Source organism: Sceloporus undulatus, chromosome 1 (genome assembly GCF_019175285.1).
Source record: "Sceloporus undulatus isolate JIND9_A2432 ecotype Alabama chromosome 1, SceUnd_v1.1, whole genome shotgun sequence".
NCBI classification, from domain to species: Eukaryota; Metazoa; Chordata; class Lepidosauria; order Squamata; family Phrynosomatidae; genus Sceloporus; species Sceloporus undulatus.
In genome coordinates this window covers 79,540,974-79,564,432 of record NC_056522.1, presented here as the reverse complement: position 1 = coordinate 79,564,432, position 23,459 = coordinate 79,540,974, and the positions used below count along the sequence as shown (strand labels likewise).

At 40.5% G+C, this 23,459-nt stretch overlaps 1 protein-coding gene across 1 annotated transcript in view; it reads left to right on the top strand.

The window, feature by feature from the left end:
• The window catches only part of IGF2R (insulin like growth factor 2 receptor), a 114,135-nt gene that overhangs the window by 43,612 nt on the left and 47,064 nt on the right, over positions 1-23,459 (top strand). Inside the window, 15 exon segments of the mRNA XM_042462758.1 lie at positions 374-515; positions 2,765-2,942; positions 3,863-3,978; positions 4,865-5,030; positions 5,344-5,520; positions 7,266-7,367; positions 8,501-8,611; positions 10,177-10,339; positions 12,949-13,110; positions 13,284-13,427; positions 14,266-14,294; positions 14,296-14,445; positions 16,961-17,048; positions 20,184-20,402; positions 22,689-22,822. Coding sequence (XP_042318692.1) covers positions 374-515; positions 2,765-2,942; positions 3,863-3,978; positions 4,865-5,030; positions 5,344-5,520; positions 7,266-7,367; positions 8,501-8,611; positions 10,177-10,339; positions 12,949-13,110; positions 13,284-13,427; positions 14,266-14,294; positions 14,296-14,445; positions 16,961-17,048; positions 20,184-20,402; positions 22,689-22,822 — 2,081 coding nt within the window.

The window sequence follows — 23,459 nt, the reverse complement described above, 5'->3', positions numbered from 1 at the left end:
TTTGGGGGTCGAATGACCCTTTCATGGGGGTCGCCTAAGACCGTTGGAAAACATCTATTTAATTACAGTTATGAAGTAGCAACGAAAATAATTTCATGAGTTTGGGTCACCACAACATGAGGAACTGTATTAAAGGGTTGTGGCATTAGGAAGGTTGGGAACCACTGACATATAACAAGATTGTTGGGGGCAATTGGCTAACACATTGCAAACTGCTTAGAGAGTTCTTAGCAACAAAAATGCTATAGAAATGTAAGTGCTATTGTTGTTGCTATTGCTATACACTTATACATATGCCCTCTTTTGAAGATCTTCTTTAACTCAAGTGTATTAATAGACTGTTCATTGAACAAGGATTTTTATTTCCACTCAGGTTATTCTTTTGACTTATCACCACTAATGAATAAGACCTATCCATTAAGCACAAGTGAATATACCTTCTATGTCAGTATTTGTGGCAATGTGTCGAACACAAAGTGTGTGTCAAACTCAGCAGCATGTCAAGTGGCAAAAAGGTGTGTTACCTGTGTTTTTTCTTGTATAATGTGAACCTACTAAAATGCCATATAATGGTTGCTTTGGCTGCAGTTCTGTAAAGGCTGTTTTTAATGTGGAGTAAGCATTACTGGGCAGAGAATTTCACTTCTGAATGACCATGAGGAGGGCTGTTGCATGACTGCAACCTATAAAATAGTGATTCCACATAATTCAGTGGAACTTTTGAGCAAAAGTCTGGGACAGAGAAAATCTGGGCCACATGCAAATCCCCCAAGGACATTCAGTGGCATTGTAGGCCTCATAACTCAAAGTTATTTTGGAAAAAGATTGAATTTTTAAACTTCAAAATCTTTCTGCGACCTCCAGCCTATGTGAGGATCATTAATACCATATTTTTGGCCCACCTCTGTTATATTATGCTTAGAAGAGGCCATTTTTAAATCCGGAAAAGGTGTCTCCTGGAACTAAAATGGGGCGGGGGGGGGGAGTATAGCAAAATCAGGTATTTTGAGTTTTAAAAAAATCTAAAAATATTGGGTGGTGCAGCCTTCTTAGGGCCAATTTAGAATATATGCAGCTTTCAAACATTGGGTGTTTGTCTGCCCTTATTCTAAGTACCCTTTGTGCTAGAGGTAGCCTTAAAACACACTCCTTTGGAGTGTGTTGGGGTCTTCTTCCTTGGAGGTCTTTAAACAGAGGCTGGATGGCCATTTGTCAGGGATGCTTTGATTGTGATTTCCTGCATGGCAGGGGAATTAGACTGGATGGCCCTTGTGGTCTCTTCCAACTCTGTGATTCTATGAAAAGATGTCCCTTAGATCAGTGGAGAGCCAGCATGGTCTTGGTATGGTGGTTTGAACATTGGACTGTGACTCTGGAGACCAGGGTTGAATCCCAGTTCAACCATGTATACCCAAGTGGGTGACCTTGGGCAAGTCGCACTGTATCAGCCTCAGAGGATGACAGTGGCAAACCCTCTCTCAAGACACTTGCCAATAAACCCCCAAAATACATTTGCCTTAAGGTCATCACAAGTTGGAAATGACTTGAAGTCACACAACAAAGATCAGTGGTACTCAAACTTTTAACCCTTGGGACTCCCCTTTACATCTACATGCGGATGTTATGCCCCCCCCCTCAACATAGTATATGAATAAAGTATTTTGTTTATTAGTGTGCATATTTTCATACACGTATTCATGTATTTTCATATGTTAACATTTTATAAGGAAATAACATTGTTCAAAGTAAAACAATTTTATTTAAGCAAATTCAATATTTAACACATGTGTAAATTTTACGCATAAAGTTTAGGAAGAGAAGAAATCAAGGCCCCAACTCTTGTGCATCCCTTTGAATAACTCTTGCACCCCCTCAATTCCTGCCCCACAGTTTGACAACCATTGTTTTAGATCGTTGCCATTCAAGATTTTGTTCTACAGACCACTGATGCTCACTGAGCCTTGGGCTGCTGATCCCTGCAATTTTTCAGGAGAAAAAAAAAGAAACATTTGTAGCCAGTGGATACAACTGTAGTACTTGTCCCTAGAACATTGGGGAAAAATATAACTGCCAGTCTCTCCCTCACCCTCATAATACCATAATACCACACAAGAAAGACTACTTAATGTTAAGCATTCAGTTGTCACAGTCCATTAGACCAGAATTTGGAATTACAATGGGACCTTGTTCCGTGGAAGCTCTAATCCCATTAAATGTAATTGCAGAGCAAAACGGTGTCCCTTACATACAGTGGAAAATCAAGGTTTTCCATTTAGAATTTATACTTTATTTGAATATTTTCAAGCCATGGATGCTTGAATCAATGGATAAAAAATCCGTGGATAAGGAGGGCTGACTGCAGGTGATGATGCTCTGCAACTCACAACATACCACACTGTTGGCTCTCAGTCACCAATTATGTCCTTGAGAATGTTGCATCAACTTTTGTTGGTTTTTCTTACGTGCTATTTTATATAGTACTTGCTAGTTACATTTATGTCATGCTTTTTCTCCATTGAGCTTTAAGATAGTGTACATGGCTCTTCTTCCTTCTCCACTTTATCAGTGCAGCAATTCTGTGAGGTTGGTCAACTGAGTGCCTGACCTAAAGCAAACAGTAGGCTTCATAGGTAATTGGGGACTTGAATCTTGTCTCAGTTAGACATTATAATCACTGACTTTCTGCTATTTCGGAGAATAATGTAAAGAAATGTTTTGGTACATGTTGGTACTTGTATGAAGTTGTGTTCATGTATGCTTTTAGTGGTAGTGACGCATGGAGCTTGGGGGCCTCCAGTACTGAGCTCTCCTATTATGATGGAATGATTCAGTTGAACTATCAAAATGGCACACCCTACAACAATGCAAAACACACACAGCGGTCTACTCATATAACCTTCCTGTGTGATCGTGAAGCAGGACCAGGTGTACCTGAATATCAGGTAAGAAATGAATATGCCATTCCATATTTTCCTCCTTTTGCATTACATACTTAGTTGAACTAGAACTTGAAAATGTTACTTTTAGGACAATAACTGCTAGAATTTCCCAGCCTACATGGCTAGTGGTCATGGCTTCTGTCTCCGGAATTCTGGGAATTTTAATCTAAAGAAGTAACATTTCTATGCTCCGAGTTAAGTTCCTGATAGTGCTAACATAGTGACAAAGTAACTCCACAAATATTATTGAGGAGGGGAAGGCGCCAGTTCAGAAGCACAGTAATAATAATAATAATAATAATAATAATAATAATATGATTTATTTATATGCCGCCCAATCACTGGGAATCCGGGCGACTTACAACAGAGGGGATAATAGACGGTTCCCTGCCCTCAGGCTTACAATCTAAAAAGACACAACACAAAAGGAGAAGGGAATGGTGAGGGGGGGAGGGGAGGGGAGGGGATTGAATGCCACTGCATTCAGGGTCTTCCTATAAGATGCTCAGTGATGCCAAGAGTCGGTTTCTGATACTAGTAATCTTTGAAGGTATCTGTATAACTTCTTCTCTTTATCTTGAAGCACGCATATAGCTTTGCATTAAGATATCCCTATAAAGTATCTTTGCAATAGATCTGTACCAGATAGATTGCTTCACTTTGCCAGGGAAAGGAATGGCTATATATGTGGGTAGACAGATGAAAAACATTTGTTCAGAGAATGGAATTATATTGTGTATTTATAAATCTGAATGTCACTATATATTCTAATGGGCTTTCTGATGGTGGAAGTTGTGCTTCTGCGTATGAAAGCAAATAAACATTGCTTTTGAGCTGAAGCTTCCCTTCTAATTTTATGTAAGTAACCTTCTGCAGCTTTAATTTTTTTTTTATTCTATGTGTATACATTCATGGTAATTCAGGAAGAAGACAATTTCACCTACAACTTCAAGTGGTACACTCAGTATGCGTGTCCAGAGATACCCATAGAGTGTGTTGTAACAGATCCTCAAACAATGGAACAGTATGATCTTTCAAGGTAAGTAAGATAGGGAGTGTGTTTAAGTGTAAAATGGATGTGGATATGCTTAGCTGCCCAGTATTTCTTGCCCAGAGCATGAGCTTTCATTTTGAAGTAGATGTTGTTTAGCATAAGATAACATTGCTGTCACTTAATGTTTCACACTTGTGGAACAAATGGGTCATAGGTGATGGGGCCAGCCAGGATAAGGCAATTACTTTAGGCAGCACATTTTGGATTTTATAAAAGAGCAGCATCTTTTTAGTTATTTAATTTGTTGTTCCTATAATTCTGTTGCTAGGGATGGAACAACATGTTTACAGAGTTAAAGTACCAAAATGTTGTGGTTGGCTTTGGGAACTATGCACCCTCACACATACGAGTGGTAAGCACCCAATTTTGGTTCATCTGAGAGCAGAATATTTTGCCAACTCTAAATTTGGGATATATGAAGTAGGTGGGCATATTATTCCCAGAATTTCAAAAAGGCTGTCTTATGGACTGCAGTTTCAAGAGTCCCATAGCCAGTATGGTTTTGCCATATCCTTCAGCTTCAGTAGTCATGCTGTTGAGGATCCTGGCATTTGTAGTTCAAAGAAGTAGATTTTTCAAACTCTTTTTACCTAAGGATTGTCCATTTCTAATTTGAGTTGTCACATAATTAATATTTCAGAATTTGTGTTTGTGCTGGGAGCATATTCATTCAAGCTTATTCCTCTCACCTACACTGTGATCTAAATTTGTGCTTTATAACATGTAGACTAGAGAGTGCAATATGTTTGCAGTAATATGAAATGAAGTAAATAACCTGAGTAAGTGATCTTACTAATTGTAACTTTATTAAATATGAATGGATATGTCAGACCTGAGTGCATTTTGTTGTTGCTGTTTTGCACATTTTCAGTTTGTCATTATCTGGAGACAAAAGTGACAATTGGTTTGCAATGGACAATTCTGATCAAGATAAACGCAAAAAATACTACATAAACATCTGTCGGCCTTTGAAGCCTATTCCAGGCTGTCAGAGACAGGCTTCGGTCTGTGAAGTGACATACCACGGAGGGGAGAGTGTGAGTATGTCCATGCTCATGAAAGAAAACTGTAAGAAAAACTGAACTGTACATTCAGAACTCTTAACCTGAAGTTCTTCTTTTTCCTTAGTCTTGTGTCCCTTTTGTATCTGATTTTGATTGTAGTCCTGCAGGCAAAATTCTGAATGTTAAAGTTAGTCTAGAGCTTCCTAAAATAAAAGACTGACTTAATCTGTCAGTTTTGTTTCAAAACTTGACTTATATTTCAAAACAATAATTGAATATGATTTACTTTCTTTAACAGAATTTTTTTTTTTTTGCTTCAGGAATGACTTTTGTTTTCTAATTTCAGATGGTTTCTTCAGTTTCTAATAGTAACTTGGGGATTGCCAGCCAGCGTCCAATTATTGAAGGCCATGGTAGAATCCTCCTAAATTATACTGGTGGCTCTTTATGCATCAGACCAGATGATGATAAGAGTGAGCCTTTCTCTAGCCTCATCCATCTCTCCTGCTCTAAGGGCACTCTTGTAAGTTACTAGTGGACTGCTTTCTCATCATACTGTCACATCATAGTATTACCTCACTTAGTATTCCTCTTTGGCTTAGTAGAGATTGGATGTACAGGCTGACATGATAGCACTTTTCACATATCAGTGGTTTAAGAATGATTTAAATGCTTTGTAATCCAACGCATAAGGATGGACCCCTTTCTGGGAGACAGAGAGAGAGAGAACCAACATTATTTGACAATATATTATTAATTTATTGATGCAGGATGGGGGCATACAGCCCATAGCCTGGATATAGCCTACCCCAAATCCCTTCCTTTGTAACCTCCAAAGCCTTCTGCCTCCCAATTTTTTTTTAAAGAGCATAATTTTGGGGTTTTTTAATCTGAAAACTGCATGATCTTAAATTCGTATCGTACTCCCATTTTCATCCATGTGTTTCGCAAATGGAGCTGCAAATGAGGGAGTGTCACTTTTAGACACCATGTTGGAACTGACATGATAAAAACAGATATTTTAGGCACAATGTCTTTGCGTATTTTCCGAGTTTCTTTGGCATTTATCAGGCAGAAAAAAACTGAAAATATTAATTCTGGATGAATTTCTATAGTTTGGCAACAGTAGAACTTTAAATTCAGTTAAACAAAAAAGTGTCTTAAGCTGGTTACAGGGATGGTATATACCTGTTTTTCTGTAATTAACTGAGCTGTTTTGATTACAGAAAAACAGATTCATACCATGCTTGTAACCAGCTCAAGTTACTGATAACAATTTCAGCCTAAAACAAGGCTATTAATTTGTGGCTCTGGGCATATCTCACTATGGACATGCTGGTTAGGGATGCTGGTACCTGCAGTGCTACATTATCTGGAGGACCATGCATTGCCCATCACCAGCCCTTGTTTGAATTTGACTATTTTAAAATGTTTTTCTACATAAAATCTGGTTTAAGACTGAATGGCGTCTACTTTATATTTGGAGCTAGTTTAGGGGACATAGGGCCCGGACAGACAAGCCAAATAAAGCTGCTTTGGAGGTATGCTGTTTAAATGACACACATGGCTTAAGAGGCCAGAAACTGTGCCAAAGTTGTGCTCTAGTCCTTAGGACTTGAGCGTGGCTTTGGCATGCCTTCTGGCTTCTTAGGACTCATGCATCATTTAAACAGCATACATCCAAAGTGAAGCAGCTTTATTTTGTCTTGTCTGTTCAGGCCCATAGAATCATAGAGTTGGAAGAGACCATGAGGGCCATCCAGTCTAACCCCCTGCCATACAGGAAATCACAATCAAAGCATCCCTGACAGATGGCCATCCAGCCTCTGTTTAAAGACCTCCAAGGAAGAAGACCCCACCACACTCCGAGGAAGTGTGTTTTAAGGCTACTTCTAGCACCAAGGCCACTTAGAATAACACTTAGTAAAATAGTGTGCCACCATGTTCAAGTATCTACTGATCCCTTTAATGTCAAAATCTGGGATAATTTTAAAAAGACATGTTGTTGCCAATAAACCAATGTGAATATGTTACTTTAGGTATGCTGTACACATCATGAGGGTTACTTTGCCATAATTTCTCTTCATATTTCCTAAAGTATTGCAATGCTTTTGTTCTTGAAAGCTCATTCACCAGCATGTGAAATCTTGTTGTCCAAATTATTGTTCTCAGAATGTAGAAAACTTTGAATATCCCTCTGTAGTGGTTTGTGAAGCCAAGTTGTTTGTGCATCCATTGCCTTAACTTCCTGGTCTCCTGTGTTTCCAGAGTAGCCACCCAAGATTCATAGAGGTAAAAGATTGTGTTGCAACATTTTTATGGGAGACTGAAGCTGCTTGTCCAGTGACAACAACAAAGGGTGAAGCAGAGGTGAGGTGTTAAGAAACAGATGCAAGCTATTTGTGGATTTTATTTATGTACTGTTATGTATAGGCAAGCATGCACACTTTGTTGTCCACTTTTTTGAACGTTTATGTTGAGGTAGGATTCATGAGCATTTTGAAGTTCAGTCTGAAATGACTTGTCGGTACACATCAAGTTCCCACTAGTGTTCCCACACTTCCTTCCTTGCCTCCGAAAATCTCAGCGATTTCAGATCCCCAGTAGAGAGCCCACTCCTATCCAGAATCTAAGCTTCAGTTTCCATGAAGGAGAATGTCGTCCTGTTAAAAAAAGGGTGTATGTATGTATGGCAGAGGTGGATGTTTGAAGCTAATGTGCTGCTGACTCAAACCTATTTCCAAGGACTCTACTCAGGTCCTTGTTTTTGCAAGCTCAAATATTCTTACTTGGAAGTACATCTGCTTGCCCCCTGCTTCTGGAGAATTTTAAGTTGAATTGAGTGTGACTTGGAAATCCTTTTTAAAAAAAAGACCCTGCCATTGGACACTTTGTTTGCCCTTATGGTTGTAGAGCTGTGTGAGAGACATAGTATAGTGTGGCCTATACCATCAGAAATGAGAAGAGCTGCATATGACTCAGCATGATTTATCCAACTGTAAGTACTTTGTGGAAACCAGTAGTCCTGCTTTAATCAAATTCTGCTGACTTCTGGCATAAGCATCTGTCCATCTAATTTATTTTAAAAAGCTTATATTGTACTTAGTTTCTAGATGAGGCTAACTGATATGGAAAATACTCCTTTCTTGACTGGCTTGTTTATAAGGTTGCCGGTGTTTTGAAAAGCCTAAGAAAGATCCTAAATAGTCTGAAGGTACCAGAGCCTGTCATAGTTAGAAGCTAAGATGGGTCAGACCTTGGTAGCTCTTGAAAGGGAGACCAGCTTGAGATAGTAAGTGGTATTGGCAAAGGCAATGGGAAACCACCTCTGAGTATTCATTGCATAAGACAACCCTGTGACATAATGGGATTGCAATAAGTCAACAGATGACTCGAAGGCATATGCTAGTACTACTACTACTGTTTTGAGTTTATATTTCTTGTCTTGATGTGTTTTTTTTCTTGATCAAACAGTATGTTATTTTCTTTTGGTTTTACTACAGAGCTGCACTGTGAAGGATCCCAACACTGGATTTGTGTATAATCTGGAGCCATTGGCTACAGAAAATGCTTACACAATTATAAGGAAGAACCTTATGAAGAAAAGCTATATGGTAATTTCTCTTTTCTGATCATAGATCTTTATGTTCTTAAGATTGCAAATTAGTAATTCAAACTGGGCATCAGTAAAGGAGCTAAGCCACAAATGAATACAGTGGGCCCTCAGTATCTGTGGGGGATCCTTTCCAGATCCTTCTGCAGATCCCAAATTCCACAGATCCCAAATTCTGCCACGCCACCATTACGGACAGTGGCACTTTCTCCCCTGCCCCCTCCCCAAAACCAGCCTCACCACTCTCACTGTGGCAGGCGGCAGGGACTACCTTTTCTTCCTCCTCTTCCCTGCCTCTACCTCCTCTCCTCCTGTACTCTGCTCCCATTGCCACAACTCTTCCTCATTTTCCTTCCTCCTCTTACCCTCCCTCCATGGCCACTGCCGCTGCTCGTCTTCCTTTTCCTTCCTCCTCTCCCCACCCCCACAGGCTTGCCATACGTGGATGCTCAAATCCACAGATGGCAAGTCTGTGGATACAGAGGGCAGACTGTATATGAAAAACTATGACTTAGCAGTGTGGCATGTCCTGTGTAAACAAAAGTTCATAAATTCAGTTTCTAGACTCTTCAAGCCAGGGCTTTGGTAAGTTGGGTTTTGTTGATACAAGCTGAGTCCCCCCCACACCAGCTGTTTCATGTGGTTTGAGAAAGAGAGTGACTCTGGAGTATATCAGAGTAAAGTTGTTCTGAACTAGATGAATCAATTGTTAAGGAAAAAGCAACATGGGATATACAGTGACTGAAATAAAACATGTATGTGAGAGTCAGGATGACTCAGCAAAAACAATTAGAAGCCACACAGGTGTAAAAGGTAATGCAATTAACAAGTCCTAAATGCCAAGGACAGAAATGCTAAGTGGATAATTGAACACACCTGAGAATTGTTAAGTGGTCAAGGCTGAGATGATGAAATCATTAATTGTGGGATGAACCAAGAGAACCAATGAAAATGGTTATACACGCCCACTGGGTGGAAACAGACAACAGTGGGTGGTATCTTGCAATGACTATAATAATGGCTATGAATCCCAATGTATTTTGTGGGTAGTTGTGGAGAGTATTGGATAGTTTTTGAGCTGTATATAGTAGAATAAAGTAGATCTTTTATATAAGACTACTGAGTTGTCTGGTGTCTTGGGTTAAGATACAAGAGCCAGCTGGATCCTGAAGAAGGGTGAAGACTTCTGTGGAAGCAAGAGTGAGAAGGCTTGGAGAGTTTGTCAGGGTCTTCAGCCTATTCTCTGTAACTCTGCTGCTTTTGAAGCAAAGCTTTAACCACTGGCCAAAACTGGTCAGCGCCGGTGCGTAACAAGGTGGTGAGTTCGAGCCAGAGGTGAAGAGCTACAACTCCCATCATCCCTGACATCAATAACTTAGTACTGTATTAATTTGGAGAAGCTGCAAAAAAAAGCAAAATATGCTTTTCAGTGTATAATGTAGTACAAATGAACAAAACGGGGTGGTCTGTGAAGAAAAAGGCAGGGCTTTAGATCAGGCCCGTTTGTTAGTGCATTGATGTTCTATAGGCCATCCAATGTAGTACTGATTGTGTTAATTCTTTTAGATAAATATTTGTGGACCAGCAAAAGGCTGTTTGTCTGAAAATACACCTGCTGTTGATTTGGTTGGTGGATGTGAAACAGTGGGTCTGGAAAACATTCGCTTGGTGAAGCTGAACAAAACTCTTGAATTGTCTACAGAAGGATACCTGTCTCTTACGTACAGAGGTATTTGGTTGGTTCCTATGTTTTGTTTTGTTTTTTACAGCTGCTGCTAGCAATGTTTCAGGTTGCTCTGTTGCTTAATCTATTACTTGTTTCTTCAAGCCCTAGTTTATAATCTATAAATGCCAGTGGCTATGTCTGGAGAAATGTTGGAGTCTCTAGCCAGAACTCTTTATTTTCTGATAAGTGTAGGAGCAACAAGAGGATAATGAGGCATGCATTATCAAACCATCAGACTGTTTTCTTTTCCAACCAAATTTTTAAAAATGTTTTTTTAGGTCTTTAGTGGGGCTTTAGGGCTGCATGTAGTTGTTGACCTGTACCTTCCCCATGTCTAACATATTGGAAGCTTGAAGGAAAGCTGACCATCCGTGCAGAATTACAGATTCAATATTTTTGGAACATGAGTGCCTTAATAAAGTAGCTCCATTTTTCATTGATAGAAGAAGTTTTTGATCTGGGAGGTTGACAGAATGTTCGTGTAGCAGTGTAAAGTTCATTGCAGCTGTATAAATAGAGTGCTCTTTAGCTAGCATGAAGAACAAAATTCTATAGCTATTTAAGACCACCATTTGTTCTGTGGCTTGGGTCAAAATCTGAGCAAGAGAAGAATTCCCAGTTTCTTTTGGATCAGTCCCATCAGCCCTTGTCCCCTCCCCTCAAACACTACTTGCTAATCTTCCAGTTCTCAAACAGACTTCCACTTCAGTTAACATTATGGGCATCAGAGGATGTGAGAGCACTAGTGTCCTTCTTCCTTTCTCCATCTTCCAAACATGTTGAGTGGTGACATTTCATGTTGCAAAGCCTTGGTTCTCTGAGCTTTTGTGTGCTAGCTCACTAACTAAGCAGGCAAAAAGAAGATGGAAAGGGAAGGAAAAAAAATCCCTCTATGCCTTTTCAGTCCCCACTAATTAATTGTTTGCCAGATGATCAAGTGGGGAGTGGAGAGAGATGACTCAGATGATTGTAAGTAATCCAACAGTCACAGTGTTACCTTGCAAGGATTTTTAATATGAAGGCAGCAGAACTGATACGAGAAATAATCCTGAAGTGCAAGAATGAATTGGGAGAATCCTGGTGCAGATGCAAGGCAACCTATTGGTTAAGGTTCATAGGTGATACAATAGTCCTGTTTAAATATTTGAAGGGGTGCCATATTAAAGATTTTAGTAAGCTTGTTTTCTAACTCTTTGGAGAATAGGACACAGAGCAGTGGATTCAAACTACAGGAAAAGAAATTCCACCTCAACATTAGGAAGAACTTCCTGAGAGTAAGAGCTGGTCGACAATTGAACACACTCCCTTGGAGTGTTGTGGAGTCTCTTTCTTTGGAGGTTTTTAAACAAAAGCTGGAGGCCATCTGTCAGGGGTGCTTTGATTGTGTGTTCCTGCATGACAGGTTATTGGACTGCATGGACCTTGTGGTCTCTTGCAACTCCATGATTCTATTCCAATTTAGCGCTTTAGGTGCAGTAAACAAACACCTCTGACCAGTATACAGCGCGCCTGCACCATACGCAGGCGCGCCATACGTGGCCTTGAGCATATGTGTTCAAGCCGCGGGGCGTGCACGGGGCGGAAGGGGCGGCGTGTCCCATTCAATTGAATGGGCGTGTGCGCCCGTTGCGCCCCGCATGCTCCCGCGCCGCCGCGCACGAGCCCCATTGTTTCCAATGAGGCTCGAGCATAGGCGGAATTCGCCTTACACGGCGGGATCCGGAACGGATCCCCCGCGTAAGGCAAGGACGGACTGTAATGCAGTTGTTTTGTGTTAAGATTTAATATTTATCACATCTATTAACTATATGCATGTAAACCTGTCTTCAAATTACATTGTTAGTTACAGATAACCCCATACTTTTTTTCTAGCTTTGGGCAGTATATACCTTCTCATTTTATCCTCCTTAGTTTTGCATGGTAGGTTAGTTAGGCTAAGAGACAGTAAAGGACCCAAGGTCACTTGATGGCAAAGCAGAAAACTGATCTTGCTTGTTAAAGTCAAGGCTGCCGCCATTGGAACAGCTCTGTAAATAATAATAATAATAATAAAACAATAGTAATAAATTTATATTCCACTTTTTCACAAAGGAATCAAAGCAGATTACAACAGTATAAAATAACACAGCATACCGTTAAAATTATAAGTAAAAGAAATAATTCCCAGAATCCACCCTATCCCCAGTCAGATGATATAAAAACATGCCAAAGTAAACATAATAAAATAATAAAATTGTGGCTGAATTATACAAAAGTGTAGTTCATAATATAAGCAGATATGAATTGTAGGTAGACTCCTCCCTTTATGACCATGGTAATAGGCATTCAGAGAGACTGGAAGGTGATGTTATTGTTTACCCAGCACTGTATTTGCCACTAGGTCAGTGCTAGAGCTTTTTCCAGAATGCTTGTTGCAGTCCTGATGGCATTTGGCTCCTATCCAACTGCCAAATGCATTGTACTTTCATGCTTCCTGTAACTCTGAGAAACTAAGTGGTTTAATGGGAATAGAAGTGTCACAGAAATAAGAATATGACTGACAAATGTGGAGTACAACAACATGTAAAAACCTGCAGGATACCTTGACTTGAAGTTTTATTTTGATTCTTCAGGATCCAATGATATTTTCACTGTCACCTTCATCTGCAATGAGTCCTATCCTGGAGAACTCAAATTTGTGCGTGAAGATACGAATTCAGCACTAAATAATACTTTCTTTGAGTTTCACACAGCCCTAGCCTGTCCACCTGCACCAGTTGACTGCCAAGTTACTGGTAAGTAAACTGTGATAGAAAGCTTAGAAAGATCATTGGAGTCTGCCTGAGTAATAGAATGTTCTGAGAGATGGTTTAAATTCTTTGGAAACTGGAGTCTCATTTGGTTAAGGTGAACTTATTGAACTTAGGTGAACAGTCAAGCATTATGTGGTTTCTCATTGTGTTTTAAGATTCTGCTGGCAATGAATATGATCTGAGTGACTTGAGCAGAGAGAACAAGCCATGGGTTGCCTTGGATACATCTAAAGATGCAAAAAGAAGAACTTTCTATCTGAATGTTTGTAAACCCCTTCCATACATTCCAGGGTGCCCAGGTAAGTGTCATAAATGTATCCAGCTTGAATAATTTTACTGGGGGCATGTTAGTTGAACGGACTATGTTCTGCACTTTCCCAAATGTATTTCCTCTTTGTCTCCTGACCTTCACATTCTGGACAAACTCTGCCTGTGTGTTTTACCTTTCCTGATAATTTTCTCAGCGCAGTAAACGTGTCATAGTTGCCCAGCCCAGAACTAGCCCGATACATTTAGTAGTGCCCAGTGGGGCTGAATGGCACTGGTACTTGGAATTCAGATTCTCCCAGCCTTGAACAAATTCTAATAAGAATCTGCTTAGTTTAATTTGCCAATTAGAAATCTTCAAATGATTGGTGAATTCAGTGGAACAGTTTCCGAATCTTGATTAGACATAACAATGGTGATAGCTGCACATAGTGTACAGTAGATTTTCATTCAGCTAATCTTCTCATGCAACTAATGATGTGTAATAGGTTTTAATGCAAAATAAATCTTTGTTCATTTTACCACACATCTATAACAGTACTTTAAAATCAGAGTTTATACTTTGCTAGGGAAGAAGGAGAATTGATTTGGTACTTGATAGCGGGTATTTTATAGTGGACTAGTGAACTACTGAGTTAGTGAATGTTATGGCTGACACAGGTAGTGTAACTGTTAAATGTAGAGATAACGTTTTGGTAATTTTCACTAAAAGAACTTGTACTTAAGAAGATACTTTTAAACAAATGTTTTTTATTAAGTTCTCCTTCAGTATAAACTTACTGATTAACCTTAGATATTGCTTGCAAAATTGGTGACTGGCTGTAGTGGTGATGTTTAATGAATTACTTCTGGTGTTTCTTTTGTTTGCAGGTGGTATAATAGGCTCTTGTGTGAAAAAATGGTAGTAAAGGTCAGAATCTTGGTATGATTCAGATAAGTCCTCAGGCTGCCACAGATGGCTCCCTTAGTATTGTGTACTTGAGTGGGGACAAATGCAAAGGTAACCGGCAGTACTCAACACGAATCATCTTCCAGTGTGATCAAGCTACTGTAAGTTGTGTTTTCTGTGAAATTTCATACTGATGTTTCTCCATACAGTAATTTGACTACCTTGAGCAACCTTGCAAGCTATCTTAAAGTATGTTATTGATGATTTACTCAATCCTTCTGCGCAGATGTAACTCCCCTAACCTGTGGTTTACCTGTGTTAATCTAACCTGTGTGTGCATCTCAGAATTTCTGCATCTTCCACCTCTATCTTACTAAGGCGTGTTACAAACGGCCATAAGGGACGTCCTCAGGACGTCCTAGTTTTAGAAAGGGGCGTCACTTCTTGACGCCCCCAAACCCAATACGTCCTGAGGACGTACAACATGGCGGCGGCCCATCTACATGGGGGCCGCCATGATGGCGTCACGAATGCTCCGCCTCCAAACGAGGCGGCGCGGACGTGACGCCATCGCTCCTCATGAGGACGCTTAATGCGCCCTTTGCGCTGAGCGCAGCCTTCAGACGGCTGCGCCAGTGTCGCAGAAGAGAAAGGGTCCAAGTGGCCCCTTTCTCCTCTTCGCCGCCGCTGCGGGGTGTCCTTGGGGCTGGAAGCCCCAAGGACACCCCTTTCCAGGCTGCGAGGAAGCGGCCTTTTGCCGCTTCCCCGCGGCCCAGAAAGCAGTGGATTGGAGCCTCAGTGGCTGACGTTCTGGCCGCTGAGGCCTCGACACACTGGGGAAAGGGGCGGGTACAGGCCGCCGCTTTTTGGTGGTCTGTAACCAGCCAAAGAGAGATGAGCTGTGCTTGTATATGGTGCTCAGATCCTCTTCTTTGGTTAGTAGTCTTATGCAGTTAGAAGACAACAATTGCTTCTGTGTTACAGACTTACCGTACAGCAGCATCTTTTGATGCTCACTCAGTTGTTTGGAAGTGATTACTGTTTATTGGGACAAAGATGACTGTGGCAAATTAGAAAGCAGACTTAGAGACAGTATTTTAGTCTGTTCTCCCACACCTCTTCTGGAGAGAACTGGAGAGCACTCCACTGACCATACTTTATCCTTTTAGTGTGCTATTAAAGCTTGGCAAAATGACTTCTTCTGTTTAATATAGCTCCAAGAATCCTCAGACTATCATGGCCATTAACCCAGGTATCCCTGCAAAAAGCTTATTAGGGCAGCATCACAGACAACATTCTACTCAGCAAGTATAATAGGTTACATGAAAGGAGATTAAGAAGATCCCAGTATAGTCATCACACCACATTTGTAGATTAGAGTTTTTGCTGTACTGTATTTGTTGCTGTTGGCTCTATTGCTGACCTATGTCAATTTTAACAGGAGCTTCAGTAACACTAGTGTTGCTGGGAGGAAATCAGAGCTGGTGGGGTGACAGGGCCTGGCCCAGCTTGGCTAGGCACATCTTCCCTTGCTCAATAGTGTGGGGGGAAGGAAGGAGATGGGACTGGTGTCCCTGTCTCCCATCCCCATCCCATCCCCTTCCTCCCTCCTGCCTGTGTGAGTAAGCAAGCAAGGGAATGCATGCATGACAAGGCCCAGCCACACCACTAGTATACGTAAGGGGTTGTTTTTTGGTGTTAAATACAGTTCAGGGGCTCAAGATATTTCTGTTTTCCCCACTTTTGTAGGGTTCCTAACACCCCACAAAAGTTAAAGGCCAACTGTAATACTGAAAAATAGCAAGATGAAGACTCAGCAAATGCAAATGAGAAATCTCCCAGGGTCAGGGGTTTCCCAGCAGACAGTGAGCACTAATCAAGCAGACACTAAGCCTCTTTTGCATACCCTCCCAGCCTGAGGCCATTAGCAACAGAACAATCCACATGCAAATCACTCCTGCCTTCCCAGGTTCATGCAGTATATATATACCCAACTCCTTGGCAAGCATTCTCTGAAGATGCCAGCCACAGATGCTGGCAAAACGTCAGCAATAAACTCTTCTAGAATATGGCCACATAGCCTGAAAAGCCCACAAAAAACTATAGATGCCAGCCATGAAAGCCTTCAACTTCACATTGTAATACTGATTTCTTGATATTTATTGTTTGTGCCAGAATAAGAAATTGCTGCAGTGAATAGCAACACTAGTTCTTACTGCTTGTTTCAGATTGTCCTAAAGCAGGTGAAGAAGGGAGGGGGGATAACCTTTAAATGGCCACTTTCACCTGACAGACAGTTCACAGTGGGGACCCTGGTGGCTGTCTCTATGTTTGAATTGTGCTTGAGGTGTCACCAGTCCCATTTCCACTCTAAATCCTTCAGAAAGTCCACATGGTATAGTGGGTACATTAAAAAAAACAAAAAACACTTCGGTCTGAAGTGCAGCTTCTCACTTTTTTTATTTCCATAAAATGCTAAACATTATAAATTACTCCTCATTATATTATGCGTCTGGCTCAGCAAGAGGATCTGTGAACGGCAGAACTTTTTGTTACACAGATTTTCTCAGCAAAAAGGATTTGGATGAATGGAGTGCTGGTGACATAGTTTGTGGAGGCAGTAGAATTTCTTGTAGATATAAAACTGTCAATGTAACTCTTCATTTTTATGTTTAGGGATCACCTGTGTTTCAACATGAAGAGGATTGTGAGTTTGTGTTTCTCTGGAGAACAATAGCAGCTTGTCCTTTGCACAGGGCTGAAGGCAAGTATGAGTGCTTACATTTATTTATTTATTTCAATTTTTTTGCCACCTTTCTCCCAGAAAGGGACCCAAGGCAGCTCACAAGATAAAAACATTTTTAAAACTTTACTGCAAAGTTTATTACAAAGTACTGCAAAAATTTAAAAACAATTAAAATAATCCAGCTAAAACAGTATAAAATTAACATTAAAATGCAAACATACAAAAGTTAACAACATAACTAAAACATAGTTTTTTGTGGGTTTTTCGGGCTATATGGCCATGTTCTAGAAGAGTTTATTCCTGACATTTTGCCAGAATCTGTGGTTGGCATCTTCAGAGAGTATGTAATGGCAAAACGTCAGGAATAAACTCTTCTAGAACATGGCCCGAAAAACCCACAAAAAACTATGGATGCCGGCCATGAAAGCCTTCAACATAACTAAAACACCCTTCCCCCATATAAAAAGCCATGCTGTCATGATTTTTAAAAGCCTGCCTGATTTTTTTTTTACTTGATGGTGAAAGGAAAGCAGGGAAGAGGCCAGCCTAGCTTCCCATGGAAGGGAGTTCCAGAGGGTGGGAGCAGCCACTGAGAAGGCACTCTCTTCTGTCCTCACCAAGTGAGCCTGTGATGGTGACAGGGCCAATAGAAAGCCACCTCCTGAAGATCTTGGGGGTCTAGCCATATCTCCCTGGTATGGGGAGATATTGTCTCTCAAATAGCCTGGACCTAAGCTGTATATACAGTTTAAGAAATTATTTTCTGTAACTAGCATGTCCAGAGGAGGGCAACCAAATTAGTGAAAGGTCTGGAGGCCATGCCCTATGAGGAGCAACTGAGGGAGCTGTGCATGTTTATCCTGGGGAAGAGAAAAGGGGTGATATGATAGCCGTGTTTAAATATTTGCCGGGATGTTATATTGAGTATGGTGCAAGCTTATTTTTTCTTGCTTCAGAGACTTGGATATGGAACAGTGGATTCAAGCTACAGGAAAAGAGATTCCACTTAAATATTGAGAAGAACGTCCTGATAGTAAAAGCTGTCCAGTAGTGGAAAACCCTTAGCTTCTTTGGAGGCTTTTTGGAGGTTTGATGGTCTGGATGGTCATCTGTCAGGAGTGCTTTTACTATGTAGAGTGGTCCCTTCACATTTCCTAGGGTTAGGAGTGAAGGACCACTGTGAATGTGAACAAATGCAAATAACCTCCCCTCCCTTATTCTTTTTACATAAGAGAACCTGTCTAGGAATCTCCAAGTCCTCCAGTGCAACTCTATGGTCAACATCTGCCAGAAGTTGATCATAGAATCATGCTGGAGGACCTACACATACCTAGAGAAATATCTCTAGGTTCTCCAGCACAACTCTGTGGTCAACTTCCCGCAAAATTGTGCTGGAGGACTTAGAGATTCCTAGAGAGAACACATTAATCAAAACTGCAAATGATCAAATCCACAAAAGTCAAAATGGCAAATGTAGAGGGCCAACTCTATTCCTTCATGGCAGGGGATTAGACTGGATGGCCCTTGGATTCTTTTTCAGCTCTGGAATCCTATGGTTCTGTGACTATAATTAAAATTCTTGGCTAAAAGTACTTCACATTTGGGATACAGGAGGAAAATCCACTACAGAGATGTTCTGTCTTGAACAATATTGTAACTGCTCTCTCCAGCTTTTGTCAACTATAATTCCAGATTATATCTTGAAAAGTTATGTTTTTGACTGCAAGAATCCTCCAGCCAGTATGGCCACTTGTAGTACAACATAACTTTTAAAAAAAAGTTCCATGCTGTTTCAGGGGATTGGTAGATGCACACTAATCTGGAAGCTTGAAAATATATATGTATCTGCAAAATAATCAAACTTTACACACTGATTTGAATAAATAGAAATAAAAATAAGAACTTAACCACAATGATAATTGGAAGCGAGACATATTATGCAGTATCTGAAATCCCTATAGGTGCTTTTACCTGAATTTGTATGTAGCATGCCATGCATGTTGCAAGTGATAGCTCTCATTTTTAAAAATGAATAGGATGTGTATGTGTAACTTTATTGTTTGTTTTGGCATTATATATTTTATGATTAGTAGCTGATTTTGGTTTTGTGTATGTTTTAAGATATATTCATACCTTAGATTTTCTGTATTAGGCTGACGTTAAAATGTGACTTTTCAATATGCTTTCTGTTTAACAAAAAAGGTTGTTAGAAATGTCTGAATAATATTTCAATAATGCCTTATTGAGCTCACAGGGGTGAACAAAGTGCAGCTTATGGGGCTTGTAGAATCCCCAGGTGTCATTTTATTTACTCTCCCCCACCTTTAAAACGCCCACACATGGTCTTAGGTGGCATGGATGACATTGCCACCATATTTGGGCTCCCCTCTGAACACCTCAAAGGTCTTTTTGTTTTCTTTCTTTTCTTTTTTTTGGCTTCAAATTGCTTTCAAATGACCAGGGAGGCCCAGAACATGTCTCCATGTCCTTTAGAGGGCAGTTGAGGGCGTGTGTGTGTGTGTGAGAGAGAGAGCAGGTGTGGTGGGCAATGCAGTCTTCCAAAGTCTCCTGGAGAGGCTAGTGTAGTTCCTTGTCTTCCACAGTTGCCCATCCCTGTTTTACGGAAACAGAAAATAGTTTGGGTCTCTACCAAAGAAAGAAAACATGAAGCAAACACACTCTAAAAGGGTAGCAAGTGCTTTGAATCAGATAAAAAGAATAACCTGCTCTAAAATTAAGTCTTAGAAGACCTGAATGAGTTTACCAGACACCCAGCAACGAATAGCAAAGGGGCCAGGTGTGTCTTTCTGAGGAGAACATTTCAAAATTACACAACCCTCACCCTAGTATTCAGTTGCCTCTTCTAAGACATCATGATACCTGCTCATTTTGTTTGGCTGTCCGTGTATGCGTTTTTTTTAAAAATGAAATGTGGTTTGATGATCGGTTTAATTGCAGCAAGATGCTAAAAAAGACTAGGCAGATGAATTTTAAAAAACTGTGTTTAACCATCTATAGCCCACGTCCTGACTAGGGAAATCATTCTCCTGTTCTTTCAGTAGATTTTTTTTCTGTGCAGTTAATGATAAGGAGTATGTATAGATGTGCATCTTAAGTTTTTTTTTCTCCCTTCTGCCTTTCTGGTTCTTTAAGGTGAGAACTGTCAAGTGAAAGATCCAAGATATGGTTATATTTACGACCTGACCTCACTTCGTGGGAAGGATATAAAAGTGAGCACTGATGAATATGACTACTACTTCAGAGTGTGTGATGGACTAAAAACAGGAATGTGCAAACAGCCAAGCCAAGATACTGATGTTGTGTCATCGTGTCAAATTAAGAAGCAAACTCCAGGTTTTAAAAAAATAGCAGGTAAAGTCATTCTGTGTAGTACTGATTATCAGTTCTGTGGCTCTATAAGGACATTTGTGTCATACATCAAGGCATGTTCCAGGAACAAATTAACTTATTTTTTAAAAAGAAATCATATGCTAGTCTTGCTATCTGAATGGGCTATCTCTGACCTTACTGAAGCACTAGCTAGTTTAGTGATGTGGTTGTTGTGGCTATTGTAATACTATTGCCACAGGCAGTGTACACCACTGTTCCTAGATTAAAACTGACATTTGATCTGAAGGCATGGTTAGATCCAGACTAGTGATAAAGCTCTTCATAGTTGACGTACTTTTACCAGAATTTAAAATGGGGTCACCACCATGCCATTGGGTGCTTAGTGTGTGTATAAAAAGGTACATGCACAGCATAAGTGTGCAGACATCCACGCATATAAATAAAAAAGTGGGTTAAACACATTTTAAAAACTCACAAATCCATAACTCTTTATTTTTAATATATAAAAATGTGTGTATATATACTGCAGTGATACTTAATGGCTTTCAATATGCTCTTCTGTAGCAAACTGAAGGCAATTAAGGTAATGTTATCTACTGTTGTGGTCTCTGAGGTGTTGCTTTCATTAGAAAATTTGAACATAGAGAGGGATAGTAGAGTGTTGAAAAGAAAAAGAAAAGGTCCTAGAGCATATCCCAGTGCATTACCTAAACAGCGTAGAAATGTGGCTTGAGCTAGCTTTGAATGAATGGTGTGCTTGCAGTGGTACATGCGAGTCCTGATTCTGATAAAATGGCTTTTGGCATTGAATTCTCTGTAGGTTGTCATGGTCGTGACCAAAGCTGTCAATAATTAAGATACTTTCTCACAGGTATCTAATGTCTCTTAGGCATTGTAGCATCATTAGAAATCTTAGAAAGGTTAATCTTTTGGATAAAGCTGTGGGAATCCTTCAGTCTGCATGGTACTGGCTATGCTGCTAGAGCAGTGGTCTCCAAACTGTGTCCTTTAAGATATTTTGGACTTCAGCTTCCAGAAGCCTCAGCCATGTTGGCCAGTAGTCTGGGATTCTGGGAGCTGAAGTCCAACATCCCTTAAAGAACACAGTTTGGGGATCACTGTGCTAGAAGATTCAGGGAGTTACCTCCTCCCCGCCCCTGCTTTCACTTCCCAAACTGAAGTATCACTACAGCAGTACAAGGACTGTTGTGATTACATCCTGAAAATAGCTTGCTTGAGTTGATCTTTTTCAGTGAGATTGTCAGTACACTGGTGCCTCGGGATACGAAATGATCGGGTTACGAAATTTCCGGGATACGAAAAAGTTGGATTGGCAAAAACTGTTTCGGGTTACGAAATATTTTTCGGGTTACGAAATTCATTTCGGTGCGAAATTCAAATGCTGCAAAGTGCAGCTATAGGCTTTCCAGAGCTAACGGAAAGCCTTTTCGGGTTACGAAATTTTCGGGTTACGAAAGGAATGCCGGAACGAATTAATTTCGTAACCCGAGGCACCAGTGTAATAAATTTCAGTGGAGAAAACCTTGCAGTATAGATCTTACACACATTGTCTCACACTCACCCCTAGCTAGAGGCAATACCTCTGGACTGGAGCTAGCTAGTGGATTATGAAGAGTTGGCCTTTTGTGCATTAGTCAGTGGGGAATGGGAATGGGTAAATCAGTAGATGCGAGAACACCTTTCATTGTGAAAGGAATTAAAAACTGAAGGTGCTAGTGTTGTAAAAATCAAGCCAACATGTAGCGTAAGGAGATGTTTTAGTTAAAACATTTTGTTAGCCATCTTTTCCACCATTCAGGTCAGAATACAAAATAGTAAAGTTCACTAGCGCTTTAATTGTTATATACAGTATGAATTGTTATAAAATACTGAAAACTATAGTTAGATTAAGTTATAAACTGAGGTGGTCAAAATACAGGCTGCTGCAGCCCATTTTGACACCCCAACAATTTGCCCTCAAGCAGTCCTGAAATACGAAGTACTGTGGAATGGCCAGTTACACTCCAGAAGAATAAACTGGCCTTCGAGAGGCATTTTCGGATGATTGGTAGTCTGAGGGGCAAATGTGTCATTTGGAAATCTTGGGTGGATTTGGCCCCCATACCTTTGTTGAAAATAAAAGGCTTTCTTTGCCTTTCTAGAGTATGGTTCCTTTATTGTTCTTAGCAAACTGGACATTCAAGTAATCTTGCTTTCTGTGTGCTAGTGTAGATCTATCCACTGAATACTTTTAATACCAGGCCATACTTCTTTTTTATATAAACCTATGTGACTCCTTGCTACTAGGCTTGCAGACCACAAAGCTGACATATGAAAATGGATTAATCAAAATCAACTACACCAGTGGAGACACTTGTCACAAGATATATCAGCGTTCAACAGCCATATTTTTTTATTGTGATTCCCATCCAAATTTGGAGGTAAGCAAACTTGCAAACTTGCATATTGACTTCTTCCTAATCATCAAGCATTAATAAGCCAAAAAAAACAAAAACAAAAAAACAAAACAAACAAAACCCACACATTTGTATGCTAGTACTGGTGTGTCTGAGGGAATGGAATCATTGAGCTTTCAGTTGTTGATCCTGTAGTAATAATAATAATAATAATAATAATAATAATAGGATTTATTTATATGCCGCCCAATCACTGGGAATCTGGACGGCTTACAACAGAGGGGATAATAGACGGTTCCCTGCCCTCAGGCTTACAATCTAAAAAGACACGACACAAAAGGAGAAGGGAATGGTGAGGGGTGGGGGAAGGGATGAGGTCCAGCATTCTTCTCTCCCTCTGAGTCCTGGACTAAGGGAGATGGCCTGAAGAGAGGGCTCTTCTTCTTCAGGGTAGCCCTGATGGAGCTGGGCCTGCCTGGTCAACTCCCTCATAGGCCAGAAGATGACAGTTATGGAGGGAGGAGTCTCTTCTTCCAGGCTAGCCCTGATGGAGCTGGGCCTGCCTGGTCAACTCCCTCGTGGGCCAGAAGATGACAGTTATGGAGGTAGGAGTCTCTTCCAGGGTAGCCCTGATGGAGCTGGGCCTGCCTGGTCAACTCCC